This window comes from Styela clava, chromosome 5 (assembly GCF_964204865.1).
Source record: "Styela clava chromosome 5, kaStyClav1.hap1.2, whole genome shotgun sequence".
NCBI lineage: Eukaryota > Metazoa > Chordata > Ascidiacea > Stolidobranchia > Styelidae > Styela > Styela clava.
Genome location: NC_135254.1, coordinates 3,335,697 through 3,362,886, shown reverse-complemented (window position 1 = coordinate 3,362,886; position 27,190 = coordinate 3,335,697). Strand labels below are relative to the sequence as shown.

At 33.6% G+C, this 27,190-nt stretch overlaps 2 protein-coding genes across 2 annotated transcripts in view; both read right to left on the bottom strand.

The window, feature by feature from the left end:
* Positions 1-27,190, bottom strand: part of LOC144422696 (uncharacterized) — a 486,406-nt gene that overhangs the window by 223,444 nt on the left and 235,772 nt on the right. The gene's annotated exons all lie outside the window — the stretch shown is intronic.
* On the bottom strand, positions 24,100-26,375 carry LOC120344643 (uncharacterized). The gene is made up of 5 exons (XM_078112613.1): positions 26,352-26,375; positions 25,922-25,937; positions 25,701-25,751; positions 25,065-25,288; positions 24,100-24,301 (listed from the first exon to the last, which is right to left on the bottom strand). The coding sequence occupies exons 1-5, from the start codon at positions 26,373-26,375 to the stop codon at positions 24,107-24,109; spliced, it is 510 nt and encodes a 169-aa protein (XP_077968739.1). The 3' UTR covers positions 24,100-24,106.

Below are 27,190 nucleotides of genomic sequence, written 5' to 3'. Positions count from 1 at the left end.
AAACACTGGCATAAAGATGTTTAAAACACGTTATGCTGACGAAAAATATCGGCGATTGTAACAAAATGAAATCGCGCACTTTATTAGCGGCCTTTTAAGTCTTCCAAAAATGTCAAAAGAGAAAAGATTCGACCCCTAATTTATTAATATGTTCGTCAAGTGTCAAATTTACAGCTTTAGTATAAAATTTAGATTTGTTTATGACTTGTGTTAACCCTATAAAAAAGGTTCAGCATTTAAAATAAGTAAAGTACTTTTAACTTGCTCAGGAATATTAATCTGAAAGTAACAATTTTAACATTTATTTTGGGGCTCCGCGAATAATATTCAACCTTTCAAAGGCTCCGCAACACCAAAAGTTTGAGAACCCCTGCTTTAGACCACTGAGAAGTCCACTGAGTGCCGAAATTGGCAGACTACTCGAAGGCAGCTTTTTCAAATTTTGACTATGGAATCAAATACGTTTGTGAAACTGCTCATCAATGTTCAAAACCATGGAACCTAACTTCACTAGAAATGCAAACAATGGATAATGAAACTCATAATACTACTAAGTGTTACCACTAAAATTTGCCTGTTTATTGTGTGTCTGGATTTCAGAGTGAGACATGTAACTATCGAAAAAGCACAAAGCCATGTTTAAACACCCAATGATATCTCACAATATGTATAAAACTACTGTTATTTGGGAGGGCCAGAGTCTTTCAGGTTTAACATTGTCTACCCAATTTATTACACTCTGGTGAGATTGGGGGCGTGGCAGAGGTAAGACTAATGCTTTAACCGCTAGGTCAGCGCAACCCTATTCTGATAACAGTCATTTGCAAATGCACTAAATTTGGGTGTGTCAACTTATGTACAATGACTTCAAAAATAAATGGAACAAAAGCATGCAAACTTAATTTTCACAAATCACTGATGCATGGAATAATGGGCTAATGCTAATGTTACTGAACCAAAACTAGAGTCAAAATTAGAAAAGTTTTCTATTTTTTCTTTCCTTTACATTTGAAAACATACCTAGACATGAGCATTGACTAAATAAATATTTTTTCTCGAGAAATATTTCTTAAAGCAAGATATCGCGTAATCATTTATACAAAAAAATACTGATCTCTGAGCAAAGACACGAGGAACTACGGAAGTGCCATTAACTATAAAAAAATATGGTGATATTGCTTAATGTTGTATAAATAAAACAAAAATTCAGCTTGGTGCAGTAATAACCAAATGCCGTCGATCCTGGGGCAAATGTTGCCAACACATTGTATAATGTTTAAAATGACCTTCATGTAAAACAAGATTTAAATTACATATGTCAATGCAACTGAAAATTTCATGACTCAAACTCTATTTGTGAATCAAAACAGCAGACTGCTGACTTTGTAGTGACTCGACTTGACTTGGAACAAGAAGTTTGAAATTTGTTGATTGAAACTTAGATTACATGAACCAGAAGTTTGTTGTTAAAACTCAAACTTGTTACAAAAAATTAACTTGTGATAACTATGGCTTTATAATTTCTAATTTCTTTCAAAAATATTTTTTTTATATATATATTTCAAAAATATTTATTTTCAAATGTTTAACTCTACTAGCATGACAAAAGTACGCCAGAAGCAAGATATATATGGATCACCTGGCATGAGATAATTTAATGCAAATCTAGCCACAGAGTTATTGCAAGCAAAACAGAATAAAAATATCATAATATTTTACTACAGATGCTGAAGTATTCTATAAACATTTGAAATAAAAATACAAACTTCAAATATATGGACAACACAATAGATTATACTCATACTTTGCATGTACATGGATAATTGCATATGAAGCATATAAACCAGTGGCTCTCAAACTGGTGGTAATCAACTCCAAAGGGTAATTTGGCAATTTTTATGAAGTAATCCAGATATTTTTTGTAAACCTCGTACATTTGACTAGTTTGTGAAGAAGCTGAACATTTGATGCCCGCATCTAGTCAATGAGCCTAGTCATCTGGTCTCGTACTTTGTTGGGACATAATAACAATACTTCGGCATACAGATTATAGGCTAAAATGCTGAGCTATCGCAAGTATAGCATTTTAAAGTAGGATCGGTAGATGCAAAGGCTGTTAGTATTTTTGCCATTTATATTCAACGAAAAAGTGAAATCGATATGACTATTGTATTTTTATGGATGGAGTAGTTGAGCTTTTGGTAATTTGATTTAGGGGTAACGATATTTGAAAAGTGTTTAGAATCACTGTACTTTGTCCCTCATATCACATCACAGGCTGCTGTAATTAGAAATGCAAACAAACCACTCCTAGTATGAGGCCACTTAATATAAATTCTTATTTGTTATCTCCTCGTGACACGCATCACTGTTTGTTTTGTATTTCGTAATAGACTTTACTTTTAACAAAATGTAGTTTTTTGAGATGCAAAATTAGGTTATGAAATGCATGAATTCTGATCTAAACTTTAATTTTCAAGAAAATATCCAAAACTTGTATTTATGAATCTCATCAAATTTATTTTCGATTTAACATGATTAGTAATAATTGGTTGATTATTAAATTGATAATAATCCTGAATAACTATAGTAATGTCACAAAATTAGGAAGAAAAAAAAATATATGTAACATATTATGGAAACCAGGACATATTTTTAGTAAATGATTCTCATGAATTCACTATCTTATCAGTGTTTTTCTGGTCATATTGATTTGGAAAGCTTCAAGCCAATCGATATGTCCTTAAGTGTAATTCTTTGCTATATTTTGTTTCATTCTCAGTAGACTTGGCACTTTGGCGGACACCCCTATTGTCAATAAGTTGCTTTGAACAAATTTTTTAATAAAAATTTAAAAAAAAAAAATTTCAAATTGTTACAATTTTTATACTATGTAAAATATGATAGATTTAGACAATTTATACGGATGATGTGAATGCGGATGATATTAGCTCAAATTTGATTTAAATTTAAACAAATCGAAAAAAATAAAAATGGGAAATTTTCCCAATTTTAGACATACAAAAATATCAAGTAAGTAGAATGACACATTTTCACAGGTAAAATATTTTGAAAATAGGAATGGAAAAATGTTTTTGTTGGATTTTTATGTCACTTGAATTGCCATATCTGATTTTTTTCAACTGTTCTAGATTTATTTGACTAAATTTTAAAATAATTTTAATGAGACGAATCTCTTCTATCAACTAGAATATTAATATATATCAATATAACTGAATTCATGAGTTGATAAGATGTGGCATAGTTTGTCTTGCTCATAAAAGACATGCGTCCTGAATTACCAAACGTATATTTAGTGTTTGTCATATTTCCACATAGTTTCATGACGTCAATGGATCTGCAAACAATGGGCAATAAAACTAGTAATATTGCCAGGTATTATATTAGAAATTAGGTGCTTATTGTGTACATAAGGCGTTCACAATACCTGCTCAGATATGCCTCATAAAACACAGACAAAGTGATATAAAATTTTGATTTCTTCAATACAATTACTTTAGTAAATTCCACATCTAGTAGAAATAAAACTGAGTATTAAAGTAAAAATGTCTGTATGCTACAGCTATATATTTAATATACAGAGTGTACCAAAAGTACCAATTAATCAATTCAATAATTGTTAACCTACTTTTGGCCCAACCCCTTTTTCAAGTATTTGAAGGTTTGATAAAAATTTAGCACTGGTTTCCAAATATCAGCATTAAAAAAAACACAGAAACTGAATCAATAACCTCTTTACTTTCCTCTATTTCAATCCAAACCTAAATCTTACATTCAATTAATTCAATTTCAGTAATTAACAATTTTTTTACATAATTACCGACTCAGCATATACTGTAATTTAGGCTGCTTTAATTTAATTTAAGTGTGTGCTTTAATTTAATTTAAGTGTGTGCAGTAATATGGGCTGGGCTAATGCTTCTGTGACTGATCTTAATTGCCTGAACCGAATATAAACTGGTTACATGTTTTCTCTAAAACTAACTTTAGAGTTACAAAGTTTTACACACTAACAAAATGAGGCCTTATTTTATTTATTATTAAATACTACATCACATAGCATTGTTTTCCATTTTTATTCCTCTTTGGAAGTTTTCGACTTCATACCTCCTCACTCTCCCTGAATTAATGCCTGTCATTCTTTATAATTTAAGATAAATATTCTCCATTTCCAAATATTCTCCAAACTTCAAGTGGACAGTCCCAGAGCAGAGCCTTAGCATGTCAGGATTTGCTCACAACACTTCACCAAATAGTCATCAATTTGATGACATCCAAACCAGAGCTGGTAACATATGTTATAAAAAACTCAAAAAGGTAAATATAAAAAAAAATTAATGGATTGATGAAAATATATTATTTTTTATATATTATTTGATTTAAAATCTTCAACCTTTCAAATAAGTCAAGTTCATGCTTCCGAAAACAAATAACTGAATAACTAATCCCATATCCGACATGGACTGGTGACCGAACAAGAGGCGATAAGTTGCCATATGATTAAGCCGTCTTATCGCTGTCCTCTCCCCAGGATAAATATGTAAATCCTACCCTAAGTGCTGAAACTATAGAACTTCTTCAATGCTATTCAAAACTATGTGGAGCTGAATGTCCAAATAATTAAATTTCCTAAAGTTTAATACTATGTTTAACATTTCTTGATATGTACGTCCTAATGACTTATTTGTGACTGCATAATACTTAATCTTGTCAATTACCTTTTGATGATAAAAGCATAGAAGTGTTGTTCTGAACAATTAACTAACAAGATATTATACAATGTGGTGCTGCCTTCCATTGGCATCCAGAAATGTGCTATTTGTTAGCCTCAAATAGAAGGTTTCAGAACATTTACCCAGAAATTGGCTAATTAATAATTGGAAACTTTTCCTGTGCAAGATTTTCACATGCTTATCAACTGGCAATTTGCTGTCATAATTCTATACAGTTTCAGTGTACAGTGATCACCTGTAACTTTGCTCAATGGATAGTCTCTTTTACCTTTAAGCTAGCATGCACTTGCTTCGAAAAATTATTTATAAAATAATATCCCTACTGTATTTAATCCACCTTATTCATATACAAAAATTTCAAGACAAAGAAAGTCCGCCATGACAAAAATATAGCTAGCCTGGAAAGCAGATTATTTTCATCTTCCACAAATTCTCTGTCAGTCCATCACCGAAAAAACTATCAAATGCCAATGAAAATACAAGGTACAAGCATTGAAAATATACTGACATAAACCTCTTTGAGCCAATCATTTTGAAATTCTCACAGTGTAATATTTTACGCAAATATTACAATATCATAATAAACTTTGAGTGAATGTTTTGAGGTAGCGGGAGATAGTGACAAGATGCATATAAGCAACAAAAAGCACCAAGATAGATAGCTCATTCTTGTTATGGTATGCTAAAGTTGATGGTATGGATGATAAATGTTCCTATTCACTATTTGTATTCGCTATTAAGGGCTATTGCTATTGTGACTTTATTGTACTATTGCCTGTCACATAGGCGGTAGACTAGAAGAAGTGATGTTTATATGAGTTCAATTATCATTTGAATAGCCTCCTCAGTCGAGGGCTTTTGGGCTGACATAAATACCGCATTTCAATTGCTAAGGAAACGAAAAATGAACTGGGCCCATTTTTGCATTACTACATTTCTGTGAAAGAGAAACACATATAGGCCTACCACCTTGAAACCTTCCCAGATACTAAAGAATCAAAACTTCTGCTTTAAACAATAAACATGGAAACAACCTTATTCATAAAAAATACAGCTCACTGCCTTCAGGAAAACTATAAATCTGCTTTATGAAAACAACAAGGACATAGCCAATAAAGTTCAAAAACTACAAGAATAAAAGAAATCTGCACAAAAATGTGTTAATTTAGCCTCTCCTTATATATTATCATAAAAAATACAGAAACAATTCTATGAGATGTATTCAGAACTATAAGTTTATTTATTTTGTAAGTTTGTATTCTATATGACTAGAATGAAAATGGAGGGGTTGATATTGTGGGAAGAATAATTGACTTGAGAAAATAACCAAAATCCAAAATAGACGAGAGAAACAAATAGTTAGGAATAGTATTGTAAATCCGGCATTTGCAAAGAGTACAAATTTATTGAATTAACTCCTAATGTTCCCAGTCATAAGCCTAATCAAATTTTTATCTTTTTTAGTTAGATAGCATGTCTACTTTTATGTATATTCTAAGAAACATCAAATTAATGAAATACATTTTCTGTATTCATGCTGTTCTCCCCAGCGATATCTAAATGAATATTTGCAGGTTGCAGCTATATACTAAATACAATAAACTCTCACAAATTCTATAGTATAGTATTGATATAATTAATAAATTCCTCAGACATGACCATGTAATCAATAGATACATATAATACATTTGATTAAGAATTTGCATGTTACTGGAACCCACTCCACTACACTAGCATACTTCTACTGCAATGCATACAACTCAGACCACTTTAACAGAACTGTATATTAGGTATAGAAAATTTCAGTGCTCAAAATGAACCTATAAATTTCAACTGATGAAGTACCAGAACTGGTTCATAACCAGAAGTTTATAAGAGGATCATCTGATCAATGGGAATACTTTGCTTAGTAAATATACAGCAGCGACTCTAGAGATAAAATAGAAATATTGTTTAATTTTAAGGCAAAATCTTCCAACACACAGTTTTTCAATTAACGACCTAACTAGGACAATTTTTTGAGTAAAGAAAGCAATAATATTAAATAAAATAAAAACCAAGCTATGAACTTTAAATTAGATTTGAAAAATAACATGTAATTTGAAATTACTGCTGCTGTATAGAATCATTTACAAATTCCTGAATATAAGAAAACCACTAGAATAATGAGAATGAAGTATGATTAATGGAAAAAAGTACATCATCACTGGGGAATGGAAGACGAATCTGGACTTCAAAACATTTTGTATACACGGATGAAATTGATCCAAGTGCTTTACACCACCACAACCTAATCAGGTGCAATCATGCTTATTCTGGGTTCGAACTATTGAAATTTACCAACATAAATAAATAAATCAAAAACCTTAATTTTCTGTCAATTTGCCTATTTTTTGCCTAGACTGCACATATGGGCTTCACGATAACTAAGTTCAGGTCAACCAAAGCCAACTAGCCAAAAATTTTTACTGCATGAAAAATCATATAAAAATACCCATCTTGGAAAATTTTGTTATAACAATGGAACACCAGATAATTCAGATGTTTGTAGTCATTTTTAATGTTATTGCAATTATGTGGGACCAAGTAAGCCAATATCAAAGGGAAAGATTTTAGAAGAATCATGGTTATGTAGTAACCATACCAAGCCCACTAAATCATTCAGAATTATAATCAATTGCATTACTATGTTTATCAACCAAGTACATCATGAAAGCTTCCCAGATTTATTGATTCAGTGTCAAGAGCAGAGAATGTACATGAGCTCATAATTAATTGAACGGAAAATATATTAAAGAGCTGACGTTAACATGAACCATCTCGAAAAATAAACTGCTATCCAGAATCCTATTGAAGAATCAAAGTTTGATTTATTGTTTGGTATCAAATAGGAAATAAATATTATGTTGGGAGTAACCACCAAAATAAATAGGATTAAATACAGCTACTTATCGATGGACAAAAACCCAATATTACCAAATTTGTTGCAGCGGAGTGAAACTCATCGTTCAATTACAGGTAAAACAAACAAACACAATATTAATATAACAATGAAATGAAACATATGACCCATCTAATCCTTACTGGAATTTTATTAGGATATTTGAAATCGGGGTAAATATTACATGATACAAGAAAACCCTGATAAGGATGCTGTAATTTGTAAACTATGGTGATTACTATGCAGCATGCTTCCATAGGAAATTAGAAATCACTGTGAGAACCTTGTGAGTCCCATGACGATACAACCACGACTCAGAATGTATGTTAACAAATTGACTGCTGCCCTGGAGGCTACTTTCCGCCCTCATAAACCAATGAGTTACTTATGCTCCAGTAGAAGTTTATCTCTTTCCTAATAAAGTAAAATATGCCTATTCATCTGCAACATCTAACTAGTTGACATACTGACATCTTAGACCATTAACTGGGTACAAATATTATAACGCCTTACTGTTTCGAAAAAAAGATACTAAAGTCCTGTTCTATTGCTGTAATACTTCATGGAAATGCAATGCATCATAAACAATAATTGAGATTTATATACTTCTGTTATATTGGTAACTTTTTTTAATTGGTCCTATCCAATGCCCTCATGCCGAAAATAATTATTATTAAATATATTTTTTAGATAAAGAATGCAATATTTTCAGTTAATAACTACTAACTAGATGATTTAGGATGACTTGCTGATAACATTTAGCTTTTTTTTTTTTAAACGCTTACAAATGTGTTGAATGTGACACAGTAATAATCATAGAAATAATGGGAAAAAAATTACAAACGTATTATTATCCAAATTGTAATCCATAATATCTTTTTTTTTTTTTTTTACAAGCATACAATACAGAGTTTTTTCATCATCCATAATATCTTGATTTTGTTTTTACTTACCGGTACAAATAATAGGTGGGTAAACCGGATTCAATGATAGGTAATTTGACCATGGTCTCGATTCCTGGTACCTGGCGCCCACTTACGGTCGTCAGATAAAACATATAAACAATATTATAAAAATTTACAAAACTGGTTTCAGGCGCATAAGATATATTAATATAAGAACAATGTCAGATAAGATTAATTGGACTAAACATTTGATAAGATATACGTGGACAAACATCTTTTTATGACGCTTAGTCACGTCTTTCGTTCGGAACAATGCCATGTACAAGCAGTCACTGCTTTTGGAAGGACCGGGATCTTTCCGAATTGGTATTGCCTACCCAAATCATTACAGCACGGATGAGGAGGTGGGCATGAAACTCAGAACACACAGTTTACCGATCGACGGAACATTCGGTTTAAAAACAGTTCCTCGGTGGCCGATTGTAGGTCCTCGTTTCTCGTCAGATTCGCTGCTCCGATTTACCCCGCTGAAAAATAACAGAACAGACATATTTTTAATTTTTTTTTATTTATTCTTTTCTCTAATTGTAGATTTAATGGGTGTTTGTGGTTTAAAAATGTTCTGAATGGAAATCTTTAATCAACTATATATTTGATTGGTGGCGCTGTTGTGCACGGGGGAAGTCCCCATTCAAATATCAGGAAGGGCTCAGACTTCGACCGAACCGATTGCTATGGTCGTATTCGAAGACGAAGTCATAATCTGCTGTTTTACTGAAGGACGGCTGTTTAATTAAGTTTTGTACGCTAATAGATTTAAATAGTTTTGTGGAAAATGGGAGACGACGATGATGACTGTGTAGACCAAATTAATACAGTGAATATAAAATTCAACAACAACGGATGACTTGATCGGAAGCTGTCAAAAATACCATCTATGAAGCCGTAGGTAAAAACACAATCAAGTGTATGTATCCATTAAATGGAATATGGCGAATCAAATTCAAAACGGCAGAAGCCTGTCAAAAAGCAATGGATGGAATAAAACACACCTTTAACAACGACAGTAATACATATACTGCATATCCAGAGGAAGTATACTCAAATATACCAAAAGTCACCGTAAGCAAAGTTCCAGATGAAATTTCTGACAAAAAAATGACAAAACTTCTATCAGGATTCGGAAAAGTTGAGAGTATGAAAAGAATGGTATATGAAGATGGTATTGAAAATGGAACGCGAAATTGTAAAATAGTTTTAGAAAAAGATATACCACCGATAATCAAGCTCCCCAAGAAGTATACTTGAGAAGAAATACATACATTCTATCCGACAAGACCCAGAAACATGAAGAAATACAGTGATTGGTGCTATATCTGTCATTCGCTTGTTCATGAAGTGGTGATGTGTCCAAGAAGAAGACGGTGTAGGTACTGTGGAGGTAACGGAAAACCACATCTAGAGAAAGACTGTATATTAAGAAAAAAAGATGTATCACAACTTGCACAAGAAGCTGCAAATTCCACTACAGAAACCCAAGAGCCAACGACCGCACAACAAAATACAAATTTATATTTAGGCAACCAGCAAGAGTCATCGGAAGTAACAAGAACATCTCCATACATAACAAGGACAACTTACTCAAATTTATCGCGTTTTGTAGGTATTTTGTTTTTAAATAAAATATACCAAGATTTAGATTTTCAAGAAATTGATGAATCTGGAAGATTTATCATAATTTGCTGGAAATCATTTGACATACACCATATAGTAGTTAATGTATATGCACCTGATTCGAATAGAGATAGAGTGGAATTTTTTACATATTTAGACAATAAATTAAAACAAATTATTAATCAGACTCATAACCAGACTTACATTTATTTTGGGGGAGACTAAGCCAAAAAAGTAAATATCCAGAAACAAATTACAAACCAGAAAGTAGTACAACAAAGCTTACCAATTTGGTCACAAAATAGGAATTGGTTAATGTATGGAAAATCTTGAAAGGTAATATAAAAGAGTATACCTAGAAGCAAATAAATAGTAATTCTTTTGCATCAAAAAGTAGATTGCATCGCTGGTATATACCGTTTTCGCACATTGGCAATATACACAGTATTGAAATAAAACAAACTATAATGTCAGATCATTCACCAGTTCATTTTTCAATTTCCTCACTAAGTGAATTAAAACGAGGTCCAGGATATTGGAAATATAACATGGAATTAGGAAATAATCAATATTTTTTGTGCGAAACTCAAAAAACAGCAAGAAAGTATTATCGAAACATTATTAACTGACCAGTATAAAGAGGTATGCAAAGAATTGTAAAGATATGCTGATGATGAAGAAATTTAAAAAAAAGTAGTGGAATTAGAAAAACAGCTTAGGGATCACTATAAGCAAAAAACTAAAGACGCAATAGTGAAATCAAGAACTAACTGGTTCGAAAATGGTGAAAAATCGTCCAAATACTTTTTAAATTTGGTGAAGGAAGGGGGAAAAGCCAAATTATTTAGATAAATTGAAAACCCAGATCGTAGTGTGACCAATAGCTTCACGGAAATACAACACGCGCAAATTCGATTTTACTGTAATCTTTATAAAAAGAACAAAAACGTGAGACTAGATGAACAGAGAGAATTATTGGATAACATAACAACAAGCATAAAACCAGAGGATAAAAATTTGTTAGAACACAAAATAACAGCAGAAGAATTAGATAATGCTATGAATGATTTAAAACTGAACAAATCGCCTGGGGTAGACGGACTCACCAAATAATTTTACTTAAAATTCTGGAAATTAATCAAACCTATACTAATGATTCTGTTCAAAAGTTACCACAATCAGAGAGAGTTTTCGAACAATAGAAAATTAGGAATAATAACGCTTCTACATAGAAAAAAGAAACAAAAAGCAGTTGAAAAACTGGCGACCTATAACTTTATTAACATTTGAATATAAATTAATCGCAAATATTCTTGCAACTAGATTTAAATATGTTTTACCATACCTCAGAGACGAAGATCAAAATGCTTGCATTGTGGGTAGATCAATTCATGAAAATCTCATCTCAATCAGAGATGACATTTTCTGGGCAAACAATTCTGGGCAAACAAAATCATGTAGCTTTGGCAGTTATCTCTATAGTTCAGGAGAAAGCTTTTGACACAGTGGATAGGGACTTATTACTCAAAATTTTTAATAAAATGGGATTTGGATCATATTTCATCAAATGCAATATAACATTGCACAAAAGTTCAAGATCAAAAATAATTTTTAATGGGTTTATAGCTTCCCGCAATATAGAGGTGTGCGCCAAGAATGCCCTTTGGCTCCACTTCTTTATTTGTTCGTTTCAAATTCATTGGCTACTAACATCAAATTAAACAGTTAAATTATTGGATTTGAAAATTGCTCAAATGAAAAAGAAATATACAAAGAATATGCCGATGATACCACACTCACTGTTGAGACTCTGTCCTCAATAAATGAGAATTTAATATTTTTGGAAAAGTTTCAAATTGCAACTGGCCTAATACTTAACAAAACGAAATGAAGTATACTTTTAAGTGGAACCGCAAAATTGTGGCCGATAGGTGTTGAATATAAAGGAATTGAAGTTAAAAGAGACGAGGTTAAGATTCTTGGTGCTTTCATAGGAAATGGCATATCTTCTAGAGATAATACCTGGTCCAATGTAGTAAACAATTTACAGAAGGTAATTAATAGATAGAAATGGCGAAATTTGTCCATAATTGGAAGAATTCTGATTACAAAATCTTTACTTCTATCAAAATTATGGTATTTAGTTAGGTACAAATTTATTCGCGAAATGTGGATAAACAAAATAGAATCAATCGCTTATAAATTTATTTGGAATGACAAGTCTCAATTAGTTAATAGAAATATAGTATGTGCTGCAATTTGAGAAGTCAAATTAATGCGATCCAAGTACAGTGAATTTTTAGATTATTGAAAAATGGAGAGCGTCCATGGGTTAAAAGAGCCAAATTATATATAAGAAACTACTGCAACATACTTTCCTTGGAAAATTTGGAATACCTGCATATCAATTTTAGACTACAAAGAAAAATACAAATTCCAAACTATAACACTAGTACTATAAATGCTTTTAAATATATAGAACTTATGAGAAGTGATCAAACTAACATTGTCGAAATTAAACAAGAAATACTTTGGTATAATAAATTAATAGTAGATAATGATGGTAATACTCTGGAAGCCAAACCAAAATGGGTTGAAGCACATGTAATAAGCGTGGCAGATGTTATCAACACAAGCACTTGCAATTTGGCAGCAAAAAAAAACCTATATAAAACCTGCTGTAGGGAACTACGGAAAATTTGGAAATGCATACCATTGGGATGGAAAGAAATTTTGGCAGAAAATCAGAATTCGGGGGGAATAAAAATCCCCATTCAGCGATATAATGTTTCGAATGATTTAACCACCAAACAAATTCATAAAATAGTAGAAGCAAACAAAAAACAAGATTTTTTGAATCTCGAGCAGAGTATATCAATTTGAAATACTTTTTGACAAAGCCAATTAATTGGGGAAAAATTTGGCAAACTTCACTATCAAACAAATGCAAAGAGTTTAATTGGAAGTTATTGCAAAATGGCTTACCCACAGCAAATAAAATGAAATACTGGTTTTATGACGAACCAGGTACATGTGTCTTATGTAATTATGGCTTTAAAGAAACAAGTTTTCATTTATTCTTTACATATGAATGGGCCAGGGATTTTGGGGAATGGTGTGAATTGAATTCATTTAATCCAGATCAAATAATAGCGAATGGTATAAACTCTCAGGCAAAATTGTTAACTGCATTATGTGGTAAATATGCTATTTGGACATATGGAAATTCCGTCAAATATGATGAAATTGACATATCCGAAAGTAGTATGAGAATATTATTCAAGCGCAAATTGATAGGGACATTGAACCAGATGACCAGTGCTCAAAGAGAGGAATTACTTCTCTTTGAATACATGAATGATCTCGAACATAAATGTGTTATAATTGTAACAACCGGACAAATATAATACTGTATTGCAAACCTCTCGATTTCATATTCAGTAAACATTATTGAAAACTCAGATATGCGGGAAAATGTTTCTGTTCAGGTGTATATATTTCGTGCATTGGGGCAGTGGCATTTGTTAGCATATATGAGTAGAGTAGTATATGTATTAATTTTAAAATGTTTTGTTTACATGCCTATATGCCTAATCCATAAACTAAAATAAATATAATCTTTAAATGATATACTGCAAATAACAACATGAAAAATGATTCGAAATGGACAATATGACTAGGAATATCAATATCAATCAATCAATTGGATTTATGATGTAAAATGCGGATTGGGTTATGTTTTTGTTTGTATAATTTTTTCAAAAATTTGTTTTTTCTATGCAAATGTTTATTTTCTCAAAATGGGATCTAATCAAAATTGGATGGAAACTAATCAAATTTTAATTCAATCAATTGAAAAAAAAAAAAGATTGCTATGGTCTTCGGTCCGTTGTGGTGAATCATGGAGTTGCGCAAGTGGTAAGTAAACCGACATGAACTCAAGCAGTTTGAGACATTTAGAAAACTTTGAAGAGCAATCATGGAATAGAATAATAATGTTATGTTACCCTACCTGGCCTACCAGTAACATTATGCATTCATTATACATCTTGTCAGGGTACAAAAAAAAAATGAAAATTTTGTCACTGTTTTAACGAAACTATACATCCAAACTAGAATTCTAAACCTTGTGTCACTGAATACAGTTTACCAGAAAGAAGGAAGAAATAGAGCTTTAATATGTACAATAATGTTCATTGTAGTATTTTGAACGCCACTTATTTTGAAACCAAGTACTTCAAGCCTAGAAACTGAAACTTAATCAATGACTAACGTCAATTTAAGTTATACCCCAACATTTTGTCAAGTCGATCCACTCAGTCAGTATTCACTACGATGACTGAAACTGAATCATCAAACAATGAGACCTGAACTCATGACTGGTTGCTCCCAAACACCTATTTGACCTTACTTTTGGGAAAGCATTGTATGATTTTCTGTGCGATAATGTGAAATTTGACGACCAACCATACAAAATTGACTGATCACCACTGTTTTTGTCAAAGGCTTCCATAAAACAACATTGCATAAATTTTTGTGCGATAATGCGAAATTTGGCTTGTTATGGTACAGTTATAAAGCATATTGCTTGAAATTGTTCTGCTTGCTCACTTTTTTATAAAAGAATTGCCAACAAATTTGAATTTAAAAATTAAGCTCGACTTATGTACAAATTTTCAGTTCAGGCCCAAATCTGAAGCTTTTGGCAACATAAACCGAAAATATAGATTTGCTTGTGTTATTTCAAATAAATCCAAAATAAAAATGTGAGTGAATTATTCTTTATCAGGGGAATGTTTAAAAGAAATGAAGAGTACTGACAGCTAACAGCCAAAATACCTGTAACAATAAACTTTTTTAAAATGCCTCAACCACTTTCCAGTTCACAGCCCTGATGTTCATGCATATAGTTGGCTATTTTCATACCCAATCTGTTATTAATATAGAGATAGGCACTACATTTCATGTGCCCCAATTATAATTTATAATAAATAAAATTTCCATGCTAATCCTCCGGTGTCGTTGAATAACCCACCACAATCATGATCATGAAAACTTCACCTTTTTGCCTTAAATATAATTTTCTATTTTATGGTTCATTTCTTTTTTTTCTAGTGAATTTTCATAAATTGGCAAAATAATAACAAACGCACAAATGATCGAATCAATATTTATTATCATAGTTGGTTATATACAGAAATCCCATTGAGAGAGACAGCTATGAATTTTATTTTCTGAGCAAATAAATGGGTCTATAGACAAAGCGACCAATTCAAGGCATGGGTTATACGACTAATAAGAGTAAAGGGATAATCTAGGTAAGAAAAGGGGAGAACACTTTGTCGCACAGTCCGTCCATATCATACAGCCCGTCAACAAAGTTTTATCAGGTTTTGAGCTGGTTTTATATTTCACAAAGGTAACCGTTGATAAACCAGGATGGCGAATAATTGAACATTCCCTGATGTTCATTCTCTGGATCTTTATTGGCACTAATACCAACATTTGTTCGCGATGCATCGGTTATCGGGTGTGTAGGCCGCCACACTTCAGTTGTTATGGTGATTGGTCCTCCACTTGACAGCAAAAGATGATTGTTCGTTAATAATTAAATGAACGATCTCAAATTCTGTTCTGATGTGTATAGACTACATGAAAATTAGTGAAATCAGAATTTACTAGAAATCACAAAATATTTGGCGAATTCCAAAATATTAATCGGACGGTTCGTCTATGACGTCACAATATATTTGAAATTACAATCCTATTCTGTATATTGAGTTTTTATAATTATCCAATCTATTAATGGATCTTAAAGAATTGTTAACTTGCTCATTTGGTAATTTTATCAAAGACAAGCTCAGAGCCAACCGTGGACCCGGTGGAGTTTACAAAAATTAGTCAAACTCTGCTGGGTACTCGGATTTCCGTTTGTGATTTATCAAACTGACCTTATACTCCATCCCAGTCCAGACGCGAATATATGACAAATCAGCAGGAATCATTGAGCGAAGATAGGGAATCAGCATCTGGTAAAGCGCGAGGTCGTAAATATTCGCGGGTTTTCCGTTGTTCATTGATTTGCAGATTGGTTCGGCATAATTGAATGTGACGTTGTCTGTACCATACACCAGGGGTTCTCAAACTTTTGGTGTGGCGGAGCCCTTGAAAAGGTTGACTACTATTCACGGAGCCCCAAAATAAATGTTAAAATTGTTATTTTCAGATTAATATTCCTGAGCAAGTTAAAAGTACTTTACTTAATTTAAAGGCTGAACCTTTTTAATAGGGTTAATACAAGTCATGAATCTGAAACTACCGACGGAGCCAAATGCAATAAAATAAATTTCAGTTGTTCGTATTTTGCGCAGACATTGTGATTTTTTAAACGGCGCTATCTTAAAAACGAATCTTGTGTGCGAATGAACAAATCAAGTACGACGAATTCTAAGATCGCAAAAATACGATTCCAGTTTATTTATAGTTGGCAGTTTATCACATATTTTATGTTATTTCCAAATAGTATTCTTTTATTCTAGTAATCTTAATAGTAATCTCGAATCAAACGTGAGTAACGATGAGCACAATTACATTATAACGACGAGACACGTTAAGCTCGCATCAGTCATGGATTGAATATTTTACGCAACAGAATTCTCGTTATCCGTTTTTTTAATCGCGAAGGATGTTGCGCGGAAATTTCCGATTTCTATTTTGAACCCATTTCTTTTTTAAGAATCCTGGCTGCGCTCCTGCTTATAAATAATGTCATTTTTCAAATCTGCCTCTTTGCCATATTTCGAGGCTATATTGTTGTCAGATTTCATCAAAGCTGTTATTGTTTCTTTGAACAGTTACAAAATTAGTCAGTATTTTGAAAATTAATCGAATAGCTCGCGGAGCCCCTGGGTTTCTCTCGCGGAGCCCTGGGGCTCCGTACGGAGCACTTTGAGAACCTATGCCATACACGACTGCTCGGAAGCATTTTGTCTTATATGTGACGTCGCATTTGTCTGAAAGCAACATTATTGTTGTCATTGAATTTTTCATATTAAAATTTCAGAATATTTCAACGATATGGAATTAAGATTTTGTCGCACTGTTAATTCAACTAGGGGTTGTGTTAATCACCCAGTGACGACTCAGGGTGACCCAATACTTGAAATAGTAAATTGAACCAATGTTTTGACGTGTAGGATAGTCAAATTATGAATCATGATACAAAAATTTAAATTACTTTCAGCTTTTTTTTTCTCATCACGACTCTTTTTGATCAACCTGCGATATCTGCAGTTGCTCATCATAAAGTTTATACCCACCCCTGACCTGACAACATTTAAAACTACAATTAACGGCTTTTGCGCAATAAAACGTTTTGGAAATTTTTTATGACTCGCGGGCCAAAATCATTTTTTTATGCTGACTCCTCTCTGCTAAATTTAACAGTAAATTAATAAAACGCCCTTTAGCGAAGCAAATCTGGACTTATAAAATGTGAAAAATGTTTCGGTAATTTTCCATGCAACACCAACCAATATTTTTCCTTGTTACGCTCTCTCCTACATTTAGCACATAAACTAGCGAATACTCAGTATTAACGCCGCCGCAATCACGACTCATAAATTGTGATTATACAGCCTATGGCGTTTCAACGAACGCGTTTTACGTGTATTTCCTTTGCCATAAATTAATTCCTAGTATACATAAATCAAACACCTTACTCGACAAAAAAAATTAATTCAACGATTTTTAATAGTTCAGTTTGAAGCCCTTTTTGCGAGGAAAACTTTCTGATCGACGTCAATATTCGTTTGTTGTTATATCTAATACTTATAATGATTTAAATTGTCTATTTTACTTAAAAACCAAATTAATTTGTCGCTGCTGGTAAAGATAAGAAAATTCTGTTGCGAGAATGCCCCCACTTACCCCAAACAACGCATCTTTGCGTTTCAAATATTCTTATGCTCTGGTTTCACTATTTTTGCACACACGTATATTAGCACAAGGGATAATTGCACCAGCGGACATTTGCACCCGGCACATTTGCAACCACGTACATTTGCACCCACGAATATTTGCATCTATAGACATTTGCACCCATTAAATTTTGCGCACGTAAAGATTTACACGAATGGATACCAGTCTTTGATGAAGTAAAACAGGTTCTATTGCTATTTGCGCCGAAATAGCGACATGCTAATGTTATGAATAGTAATGAAGACGAACTCACTGCAAACCTGAAAGCAATTATTTTGAATTTTCATCAATTAACACAGATCGCTCTCTCCTACATTTTAAAAAAATTTCAAAAGATCGCCCGACGTTGGCGCACAAAAACAAAATATGTGGCACTGAATATTAACATAAGCAATAACAATCAATTTAGGGCGGTATAATTGTGCAGCCTCAAAACAGTATTTCAAACAAATTTTGCCACCTTGACGCGCCCCTGTCCTGACGACATTTAAAATTACATATTACTCGATAATACGTTTTGGAAATTTTCCATGACACGCGGGGCCACAATCATTTTTCTTTTTATGCACGCTCCTCTCTGCTAAATTTTGCAGTGAATTAGTAAAAACGCCTTTAGCGCAGCGAATCTTGAATCATAAAACGTAAAATCCTTCGGTATTTTTCCACGCGTCACAAACCACTATTTTTTATTTTCTACTAGCAAATACTCAGTATCAATGCGGCAGCCATCTTGACTCATAAGTTGTGATTATGCAGCATGTCCAACAAACGCGTATAACATAACTTCCCTTAGCCATAAGCTAATTTCTAATATACAAACATCAAACGTTCTACTCGACAAAAATATTTGATTCATCTATTTTTAATAGTAAATTTTTGATCAACCTCAAGTCTCGTCCGTTGTTATATCTAACACAAAAAATTATATATATTGTCCATTTTACTCAAAAACCAATGTAATTTTTCTTTACAATTGTGCAGTCTCGAAACAGCATTTTGAACATTTGAAAAAAAAAAAAAATTAAAAGATCACCCGACGTTGCACGCGAAATCAAAACAGATGACATAAGCAATAAAACTAACTCAATTTACGGCTAATAATTCTGCATCCTAAAAACACCATTCCTTTTAATTAATTAATTGATTTGCCATTCACAACTGTGCAGACCCAAAACAACATTTGAAATTTTTTTAAAAGATCGCCCGACGTTGCACGTGAAAACAAAATAGATGACAATGACCCCATACCCAATAAAACTCAATTTACGATTTATATTTGTGCAGTCTTAAAACAATATTTCAAACAAAGTTTACCGACCTTGGTGTGAAAAAATGAAACAGTTGGCAGTTTTTCTCAACATAAAAACAATGTTTTGGCACTCACAGATATATTAAATAAAGTAAAAATACTTGAACAATCACTGATTAAATGATTGAACATGATATAGTTTACAATAAATACGCAAAACAGATATGCAACATCTATCAACCATTGTTCTACGACATCAAGTTCACCTAGATTCAAAACCACTCAGTGAAAACAGGTCGGCAGGCGCTTGTAGAATCAACGAGTTCGCTATATGCTATTGGCCGTAGCAAGTGATCAGACAGCAACTTTATCTGTGCTGTATCTAAAAAATGAAACATAAAACATCCGCATGACGCAGCATCCAAACTTCATTCACTTATTATATTTGTGCAGTTGAAAGCAGTTTATATTCGCGTGTGGTGTTTTGTTTGACGTCGCTTCCTGAATATTTTTGTTGCACCCTATTACCCCGTGCCTTTAGTATAATCTGTTGTACGACAATACATTTGTAGCGTTCGCTAACTAACGCGACAAAAAATTTATTCGTTAACTGTGAGTGTTCTTCGTTGTATGACGGGCATATTGGATATGTAACGTAATACGTATGTCTTACGTTGATTACTGATGCGTGTACGTTAGTTCTATCGTTCTGTCGTATGACGCTCTTATGTTGTGCGTTTGTACATTATATCTATTTTTTTTGGTTACTTTATTCATTATATTCATTCCGTATATATTGCTTCACTTGCACTGCACATGATCATATTAAATCTTATTGAATCTTACTGTATCTGAGCACACCTGACTGATCTCACTATCTGAGTATCTGAACACTTGTAATACACTAGTGCACCGTTGTAGCGGTGTTGATATTTCTGACTGATTTATATGTATATTGGGACAACAGAATAGCCGAGTATTTCGCTTGTATTCCAAAGACAGTTCAATAGTCGTTAGCGAGGAAGACGGTCTTTTTCTACACTGACGATCGCCGTCACCTTTAACCCTCGCTACGTTACAGATAGACCAGGGTGGGTAAATTACGAACCGCGGGCCGGATCCGGTCTAACGAAGTTTTCATCCGACCCACTTGTGCCCGCTGATATTACGACTATAGTTTTTATGGATATAAATTCCCGCTGAAAATAACGAATCGTGTTCATCAGAACAGTCCATGCCTGAACAGCCTACGACAGTGTTTTTTTGTTCGCGCGGCGCCATTTTACCAGGAAAAAAACTCACGGCACACTTAACGAAAAAAATGCTGCTTTCAAACAAAACTCAATTTTGTGATTGTTAATGTGTATCTACTTTATACCTTTTGAAGTTTGTACACATGTGGGTCTACGCAATATCATTTGAAATGCAAAAGAAAATCACTCATGAGAGACTCGTTTCGATTGTGGTTCCTGATTGTAGCCAGAAAATTGCATGTAATCGGTCCACATAATCCCCCACGAGTCAAGGCCCGACAAAGAAATATCAGCAGTCAGCTCAGGTGGAGATTTGGCTGATATGCGCCCTTTCAACGTGGGAGTTTCAGTTCTCGAACTGCTAGCTTGAGAACCAAGTGAGGAAACCAAAGCCTTCATTTGCTTTTGCTGTATTTCCAGGAAGTGCTTCAACCAACCGCCGTCCGCGACTTCATGAACTGGTTTGGTTGACTTGTCTTTCAATTGTTCAATTTTCTGCGAATTTTCTTGCAACTCCTGTTTAGTTTCATCCAGCATCTTCGATAATTCAGCTTTAGTTGACATAACAGTCGGTTACAGATATATCCGAAATGCGACAAGAGTAATCCGTTAAATATCCACTGGTCAATTCAATGGCACGGTTTATAATGCCACTGCCGACAGTGCCATGTTCTGTTCTAAGTTCGCAAGTTCAAAAAAGACTTAGTGAGTGATGCACACAAGATTACAGCATAACATAAGACTTCAACTATAACAGTAAGATCAAAACAAAGCAGTACCGAATGCCAGATAAACATACGACGAGTACCTGGGCTGATCGCGTACGAGTCTGGCAGTTGATTACTTTCTCGGGTCTCCTCATCGCACGTAAACAATGGCCAGACGCGTATACAACAGTTCGATAAATTCGATTCAGCAGATAAATGGACTGCAGATCACGAAATTCCAGCAAATAATGGTTACCTATATTGTTACGTAACAACATAGGCAGACGATAGGTAACATATACGAGCAGGCGGGCGATTGTTACCGTCGCTTATTATTTTTAGATAGACTGTTTCTCATTCATAGTTCCATATTGAGTTTTGAACACCGGCCCAGTAACCAAGTATATTATCTGGAGATGTTGACCATTATTTACGGAGTGCCGCAATGAATTTATAAAAATAATATTTTATTAATTCTTTCCATTATTGCTCCTCTGGAGAGTTACAAAATTAGCCAAGTCAGTATCTTAATAAGTAAATGAATAGCTATCCAAACTTTCAGGTTTCTTTAACGGTTCCCGTGTGCTGCGTATGGTTCCCTTTGAGAACCTACGTCTAGGCCCTATGAGCCTCTCATTGTCTAAATCTGGCCATGGCAGTTCCCAATTTACTATTAGGCAAGGTAGGCTGAAGCCCATGTTATATTTTCAAATAAATTCAACATACTACCCATTTCACTTAGGTGATTGGCTTTCGTATCCACGCAATTCAAAATTGTGCATCTATGGCGGTTCCACGTATGCGTTAGTTCTGGTAATCATGGGAAGTCATCAAAACTGCGTTACCTGTAATCTACTGAGACAGATTGCATACCCGTACTACTTTGTTTTGGTTTTCGTGTCCATATATTCGAGCATTGCTGTCTTGTTTTTAGGTTCAATCATCATCTTCTATTCCATAATATTGTACATCTTGCATTTCTGTTCCACTTATTATTGTTTCAATCTTTATTAAACGACGCCACAAATACTAGAATCAAATACAGGAATAGAGGTTGAACACTTTACTTGTGAACATGCTTACAAGTTCTGAATTGAGTTCTCGCTACTCATCAAAGGCCGTGATCGAACTGCGGTCGATTGTGGTTGAAGCGTTTTTCAAGGAGAGTAGAAAACCAAGTTGGTTTTTTTGTACACAGTGAAATCGCCGTAAAGTGCAGAATCAAATTCATCAAATTTTTTTTAAATAACACTCCTTTAAACGATAGGTCGTCAACATCTACAAGCTTTGCTACAATTTCTTCCGAAGGCTCATTAATAAAAGAATCGATCTTTTGTCTTTTATACGATGGCTCAAGTAACCTACATTGGTCTGCGTAGATCGCTTACATTTTCAAATTCGCTGATGTCGTTTATCGCGTGTAACACTGATTTTGTCTTTCGCTTGTGACGGCACAGGAGTCTTTTTTGTTTTATTTATTATTATCGCAACCAGTGACCCAGCACAGCTGCTACGCTTCAATAATAAGGACAAGCCCGCTTTTCATACAAGTATGTCAACAAGTATTATGTCAACAAGTCAATTTGATGGAATGACTCAATCTCATACTAAACTATCTCTCTTGAAGACAAGTACTAATGATCGGCTTGAACTCTGACCATGACGACCGGTGACTATACATGCAATCAGGGTTTAAATCAGCGAGTCCCTACCGGCGGTTCTTGGCCTCCCAAAGGGTTCACAGAGCAGGTGGAGTGGACCAAAATGCTAGGCGCAAAACTGATTTTACTTTTCCCTCGACAGGAACACTTCCTGTTTTTCCTAGTTCCATTGCTTGATAACGTAGTTTCACAGGATGTTTTCACTTTGTTGAACATGAATTGTTTGAACATCATCTGATTTAAATCTACTAATCGAAATACCACTGGAATAATAAACAGGGGTCACGAGTGCTAAATGTCTCCGGAAGTAGAGAACGAGCCATAAAAATTCGGGAACAACTTGTTTAGAGACTTCTACCCGAGTTTTGCTTTCTATCTTTGCAAATTATGCTGAGTCACATTTTAAAAACGTTGGAATAATTTTTCTGAATAACGTTTTATTTGAACTTTATAAAGGATAATTATGCCAAGTCATATTTATGATCCTCCCAGTGCAGTTGGTTTTTCCTTCGCCTATTGTGGGAAAAGCAAAGCACTTAAGTACTACTTAACTAAGTTTGTTTCAGAAATTCTCTCCCTAATATACCTGTCCTAACTCAAGATATCTATAGATATGGTAGGCATGGTCATTTTTCTTACGCATGAGTAATGTTCTATTTTACGGTTTAATATTCCATTTTATTTTTCTATTTCTTTTTCTAGTGGATTCTCATAAATCGATGAAATAATAACAAACTCACAAATGATCGAATCAATATTTATTAATATTTTCGGTAATGTACAGAAATCACATCGAGCGAGACAGCCATGAATTTTATTTTCTGAGCAAAAATTTTCAATAGACAAAGCGACCAATTCAAAGCATGGGTTATACGGGTAATATTAGTAAAGGAATGATAAAAGTAATAAAAAGGGAAAACTCTTTGCCGTTTATATTATTCAGTCTTTCAACGTAGTTTTGTCAGGTTTTTTTAAGCTGGTTTTATATTTCACAGATGACACCATACTTTGACCATGATGGTTTTGCATTAATCATTCCCTGACGTACAAACTCTTGATCTTTATGGATCTGAACAACAACATTTGTACGCGATTCATCGGATGTCGGGTAACTAGGATACCACACTTCAGTTGCTATAGTGATTGGTTCTCCGCTTAACAGCAACAGCTGATTGTTCTGTGACAACGAAATGAAAGTTCTCAAAATCTGTTTTGTACTGACGTATTAGATCACCGGTTTTCATCCAGTTCTGCTGGGCCACAGAAGAATTTTGAGGTGGGCCACAGAACTAATAAAAATTGATAATTCTGTTTATGTCACAATAGTTAATTTTGATTGTAGCAGCAATCAATGACGATGCTGTTTTCTGCTACTGGGATGTAATTCTCATTTTAATGAGAAACGTTTGAGTGTTCATTTCCGTAGAAAGATCCTGATTTTTTTTGTAGTTTTCGCCTTGTAATAAAAAGTTGATGGGCCACAAGTATTTTGGGAAACAAAAATGAACCACGAAAGAAAGTAGGTTGAGAATCACTGCATTAGGTGAATAATGAAAACACTTGCTCGCTTTCAGTAATGAGCTTTATGGTGAAGGTAGTCATCATAGACGATGTATGTATGGCAAATGATGTGTTAATAATTACATCAAAATGAGTGAAAACCAGAAATTACTGGCAATATCACAAATTCTAAAATATTCGTCAAATACCAGAATACCAATCAGACTGTTCGTCGACGGCGTCACAATACATTTGAAATCACAATCATATTTTATAATTAGTTTTCTCTAATGATCCAATTCATTAAAAAATCGCAAGGCATTGTTAACCTGCTTACTATTTGATAATTTTATTAAAGACAAGCTTTGGGCCAACCTTTGACCCGATGATGTTTACAAAAATGAGTCAAACTCCGCTGAGGTTGTGATCTATTAACTGACCTTATACTCCATCCCAGTCCAGATTTCAATCCATTCGATTCCAGCAGGGATCAGTGATCGAAGATAAGGGAGCAGCGACTGGTAATGCGCGAGTTCGTAGATATTCGCGAGTTTTCTGTTGTTCATTGATTTGCAGATTGGTTCGGCATCATTGAAGGTGACGTTATGTGTACCATACACAACTATTCGGAAGCATTTTGTCTTATATGTGACGTCACATTTGTCTGAAAACAACAATATTGTTGTCATCGAATCTTTTTTATTAAAATTCTAGATTATCTTATCAATCTGGGATTAATATTTTGTCGCTCTGCTTATTCAGTGAGATTTCCTTTCAAAATAGAAATTTGGAAATATTGTAATCTAACAATTTTGGAAAAAGGAAATTCGATAAAAAGAAAATTTAAAAAAAAACGACGGAACAAATCTATTTCAGATGTCATAATTGCTATCAAATTTAGATACATGGTTGGTGGGCTTAACAGAAGTCGTAACAGAATAGGGGTTGTGCGAATCACCCAGGGACAACTCGGGGTCCAATACTTAAAATCTTCATAAAATTAAATACTGATGTTTTGACGGGTGTGGCTTATGTTGAAGTCGAAGTATAAATCAGAAAACGCAAATATAAATTACTTTCAGCTTTTTTCTTTTCATCAAGACTCTTCTTGATCAATCTGGCAATTTCTGTGAACAAAAGCGATTTATTTTATTTTGGTTAGAGTATGGCGTTTTAAATCAATTTTTTTCATAGATATTATAGTCGTTATAGACTACGACTCAAAAGTCTGTCATACGCTTAAAGTCAACAACGTATTTTTAAACATAATAAATATCATGAAGTGGGACGAACTCACCAGATTCATCGCTTTTCTGTAAAATAAATAAATAATACAAATGATTAGTAAAGTGAACATAACACGTAAGTTTATTAGATTATATTAGTCACGTCTAGGGATGTAAGTTTCAGAATTCGAATCGATTTGATACAATTTAAAAAGGGGGCTTGATCATATTTAAAAAAAAATGTAATAGATAACACAAGGCGATTTAACGACACAGCGGCGCCGCCTTATTGTCCTTACGTTTACAGCTTTCCAAAGCCGTGACACTCCCAGAGTCGTTATATTTCATAATGGTAGCAGCTTTGGAGGGAACAATGGTTTCGCTCAATTTTGTTTGACTACTTAAAATGTTACAATGTTTTACAAATATTTTAAACGTTTCTTCAAATTATCTAGATAAATTTTTTTATACACCATTGCTTTATACCTTATAAAAAAATACCTGATAAGCTTCCCTCGTTATCATTGCTTCTTTTAAAATTAGGGCACATACGGTACGAACTAGCGTTTATCATTGGGATGAATTTTGAAGGTCAATTTTTAAAGAAACAGTCGCTATACACCCGGTATTATTTGCAAACATAATTGTATGTAAGTAAATGTAACTAAGTATACCTTTATGCAACAAAAAATAAATCTCAGTCGTAATATATTTGGTAGTTAATACATCCATGCAGTGTGTTTTTCTAGTAACTTTCTCAATTCTTAAAGCTCATTTTTTGTTATTTAAGAAAGTTAACGATAATATGATGATATACTGAATCGGAACATTGTGATTCGAAATTCGATTCGAAAAAAAATATTCGAAACTTACATCCCCAGTTAACGTCACATGTAACAGTCGGATTGAAAATTGGGTTGAAAATTAAAAAAAAGCTTCGAGTTCTTCCAAAAATATTAGATCTAACAGTATCAGTGGCTACTTTTCCAACGCCTAGCTTAGAGTCAAGCAGTAAAACATCGGATAAAAAATAGTAACTTGATTTCACCGTGCAATCTCCAATTTGGACGAGTTTCCCCTTCACGATCTTGGAAACGCAGGATCCAGCTGTCAAAATAAAATGTGATATTTTTAGGTTCAATTCAACGACATCTTGTGACAAGATTATAAGCGTTTCTACACTCTTATATTTTAGAATTCTTGGTACCAGATTGAGCCGAAGATTACCTGCAATTCAGTATTTTAAAATCAAGTATTTGTATCCGAGGCAAATCTTACCCGGTACTTTTAGCTCCGCAAGCAAGCCACAGATAAGAGGAATGAACAGAATAATTTTGACG

What these genes read in the sequence shown, in the direction of transcription:
- LOC120344643 (XM_078112613.1), bottom strand. Translation starts at nt 26,375, where the DNA reads ATGATAACGAGGGAAGCTTATCAG. An exon ending in TGAAAAGAAAAAAGCTGAAA is followed by an intron (nt 25,289 to 25,700) that starts GTAATTTATATT and finishes TGTTGTTTTCAG; the next exon opens with ACAAATGTGACGTCACATAT. An exon ending in GGACTGGGATGGAGTATAAG is followed by an intron (nt 24,302 to 25,064) that starts GTCAGTTAATAG and finishes TCGTTGTCACAG; the next exon opens with AACAATCAGCTGTTGCTGTT.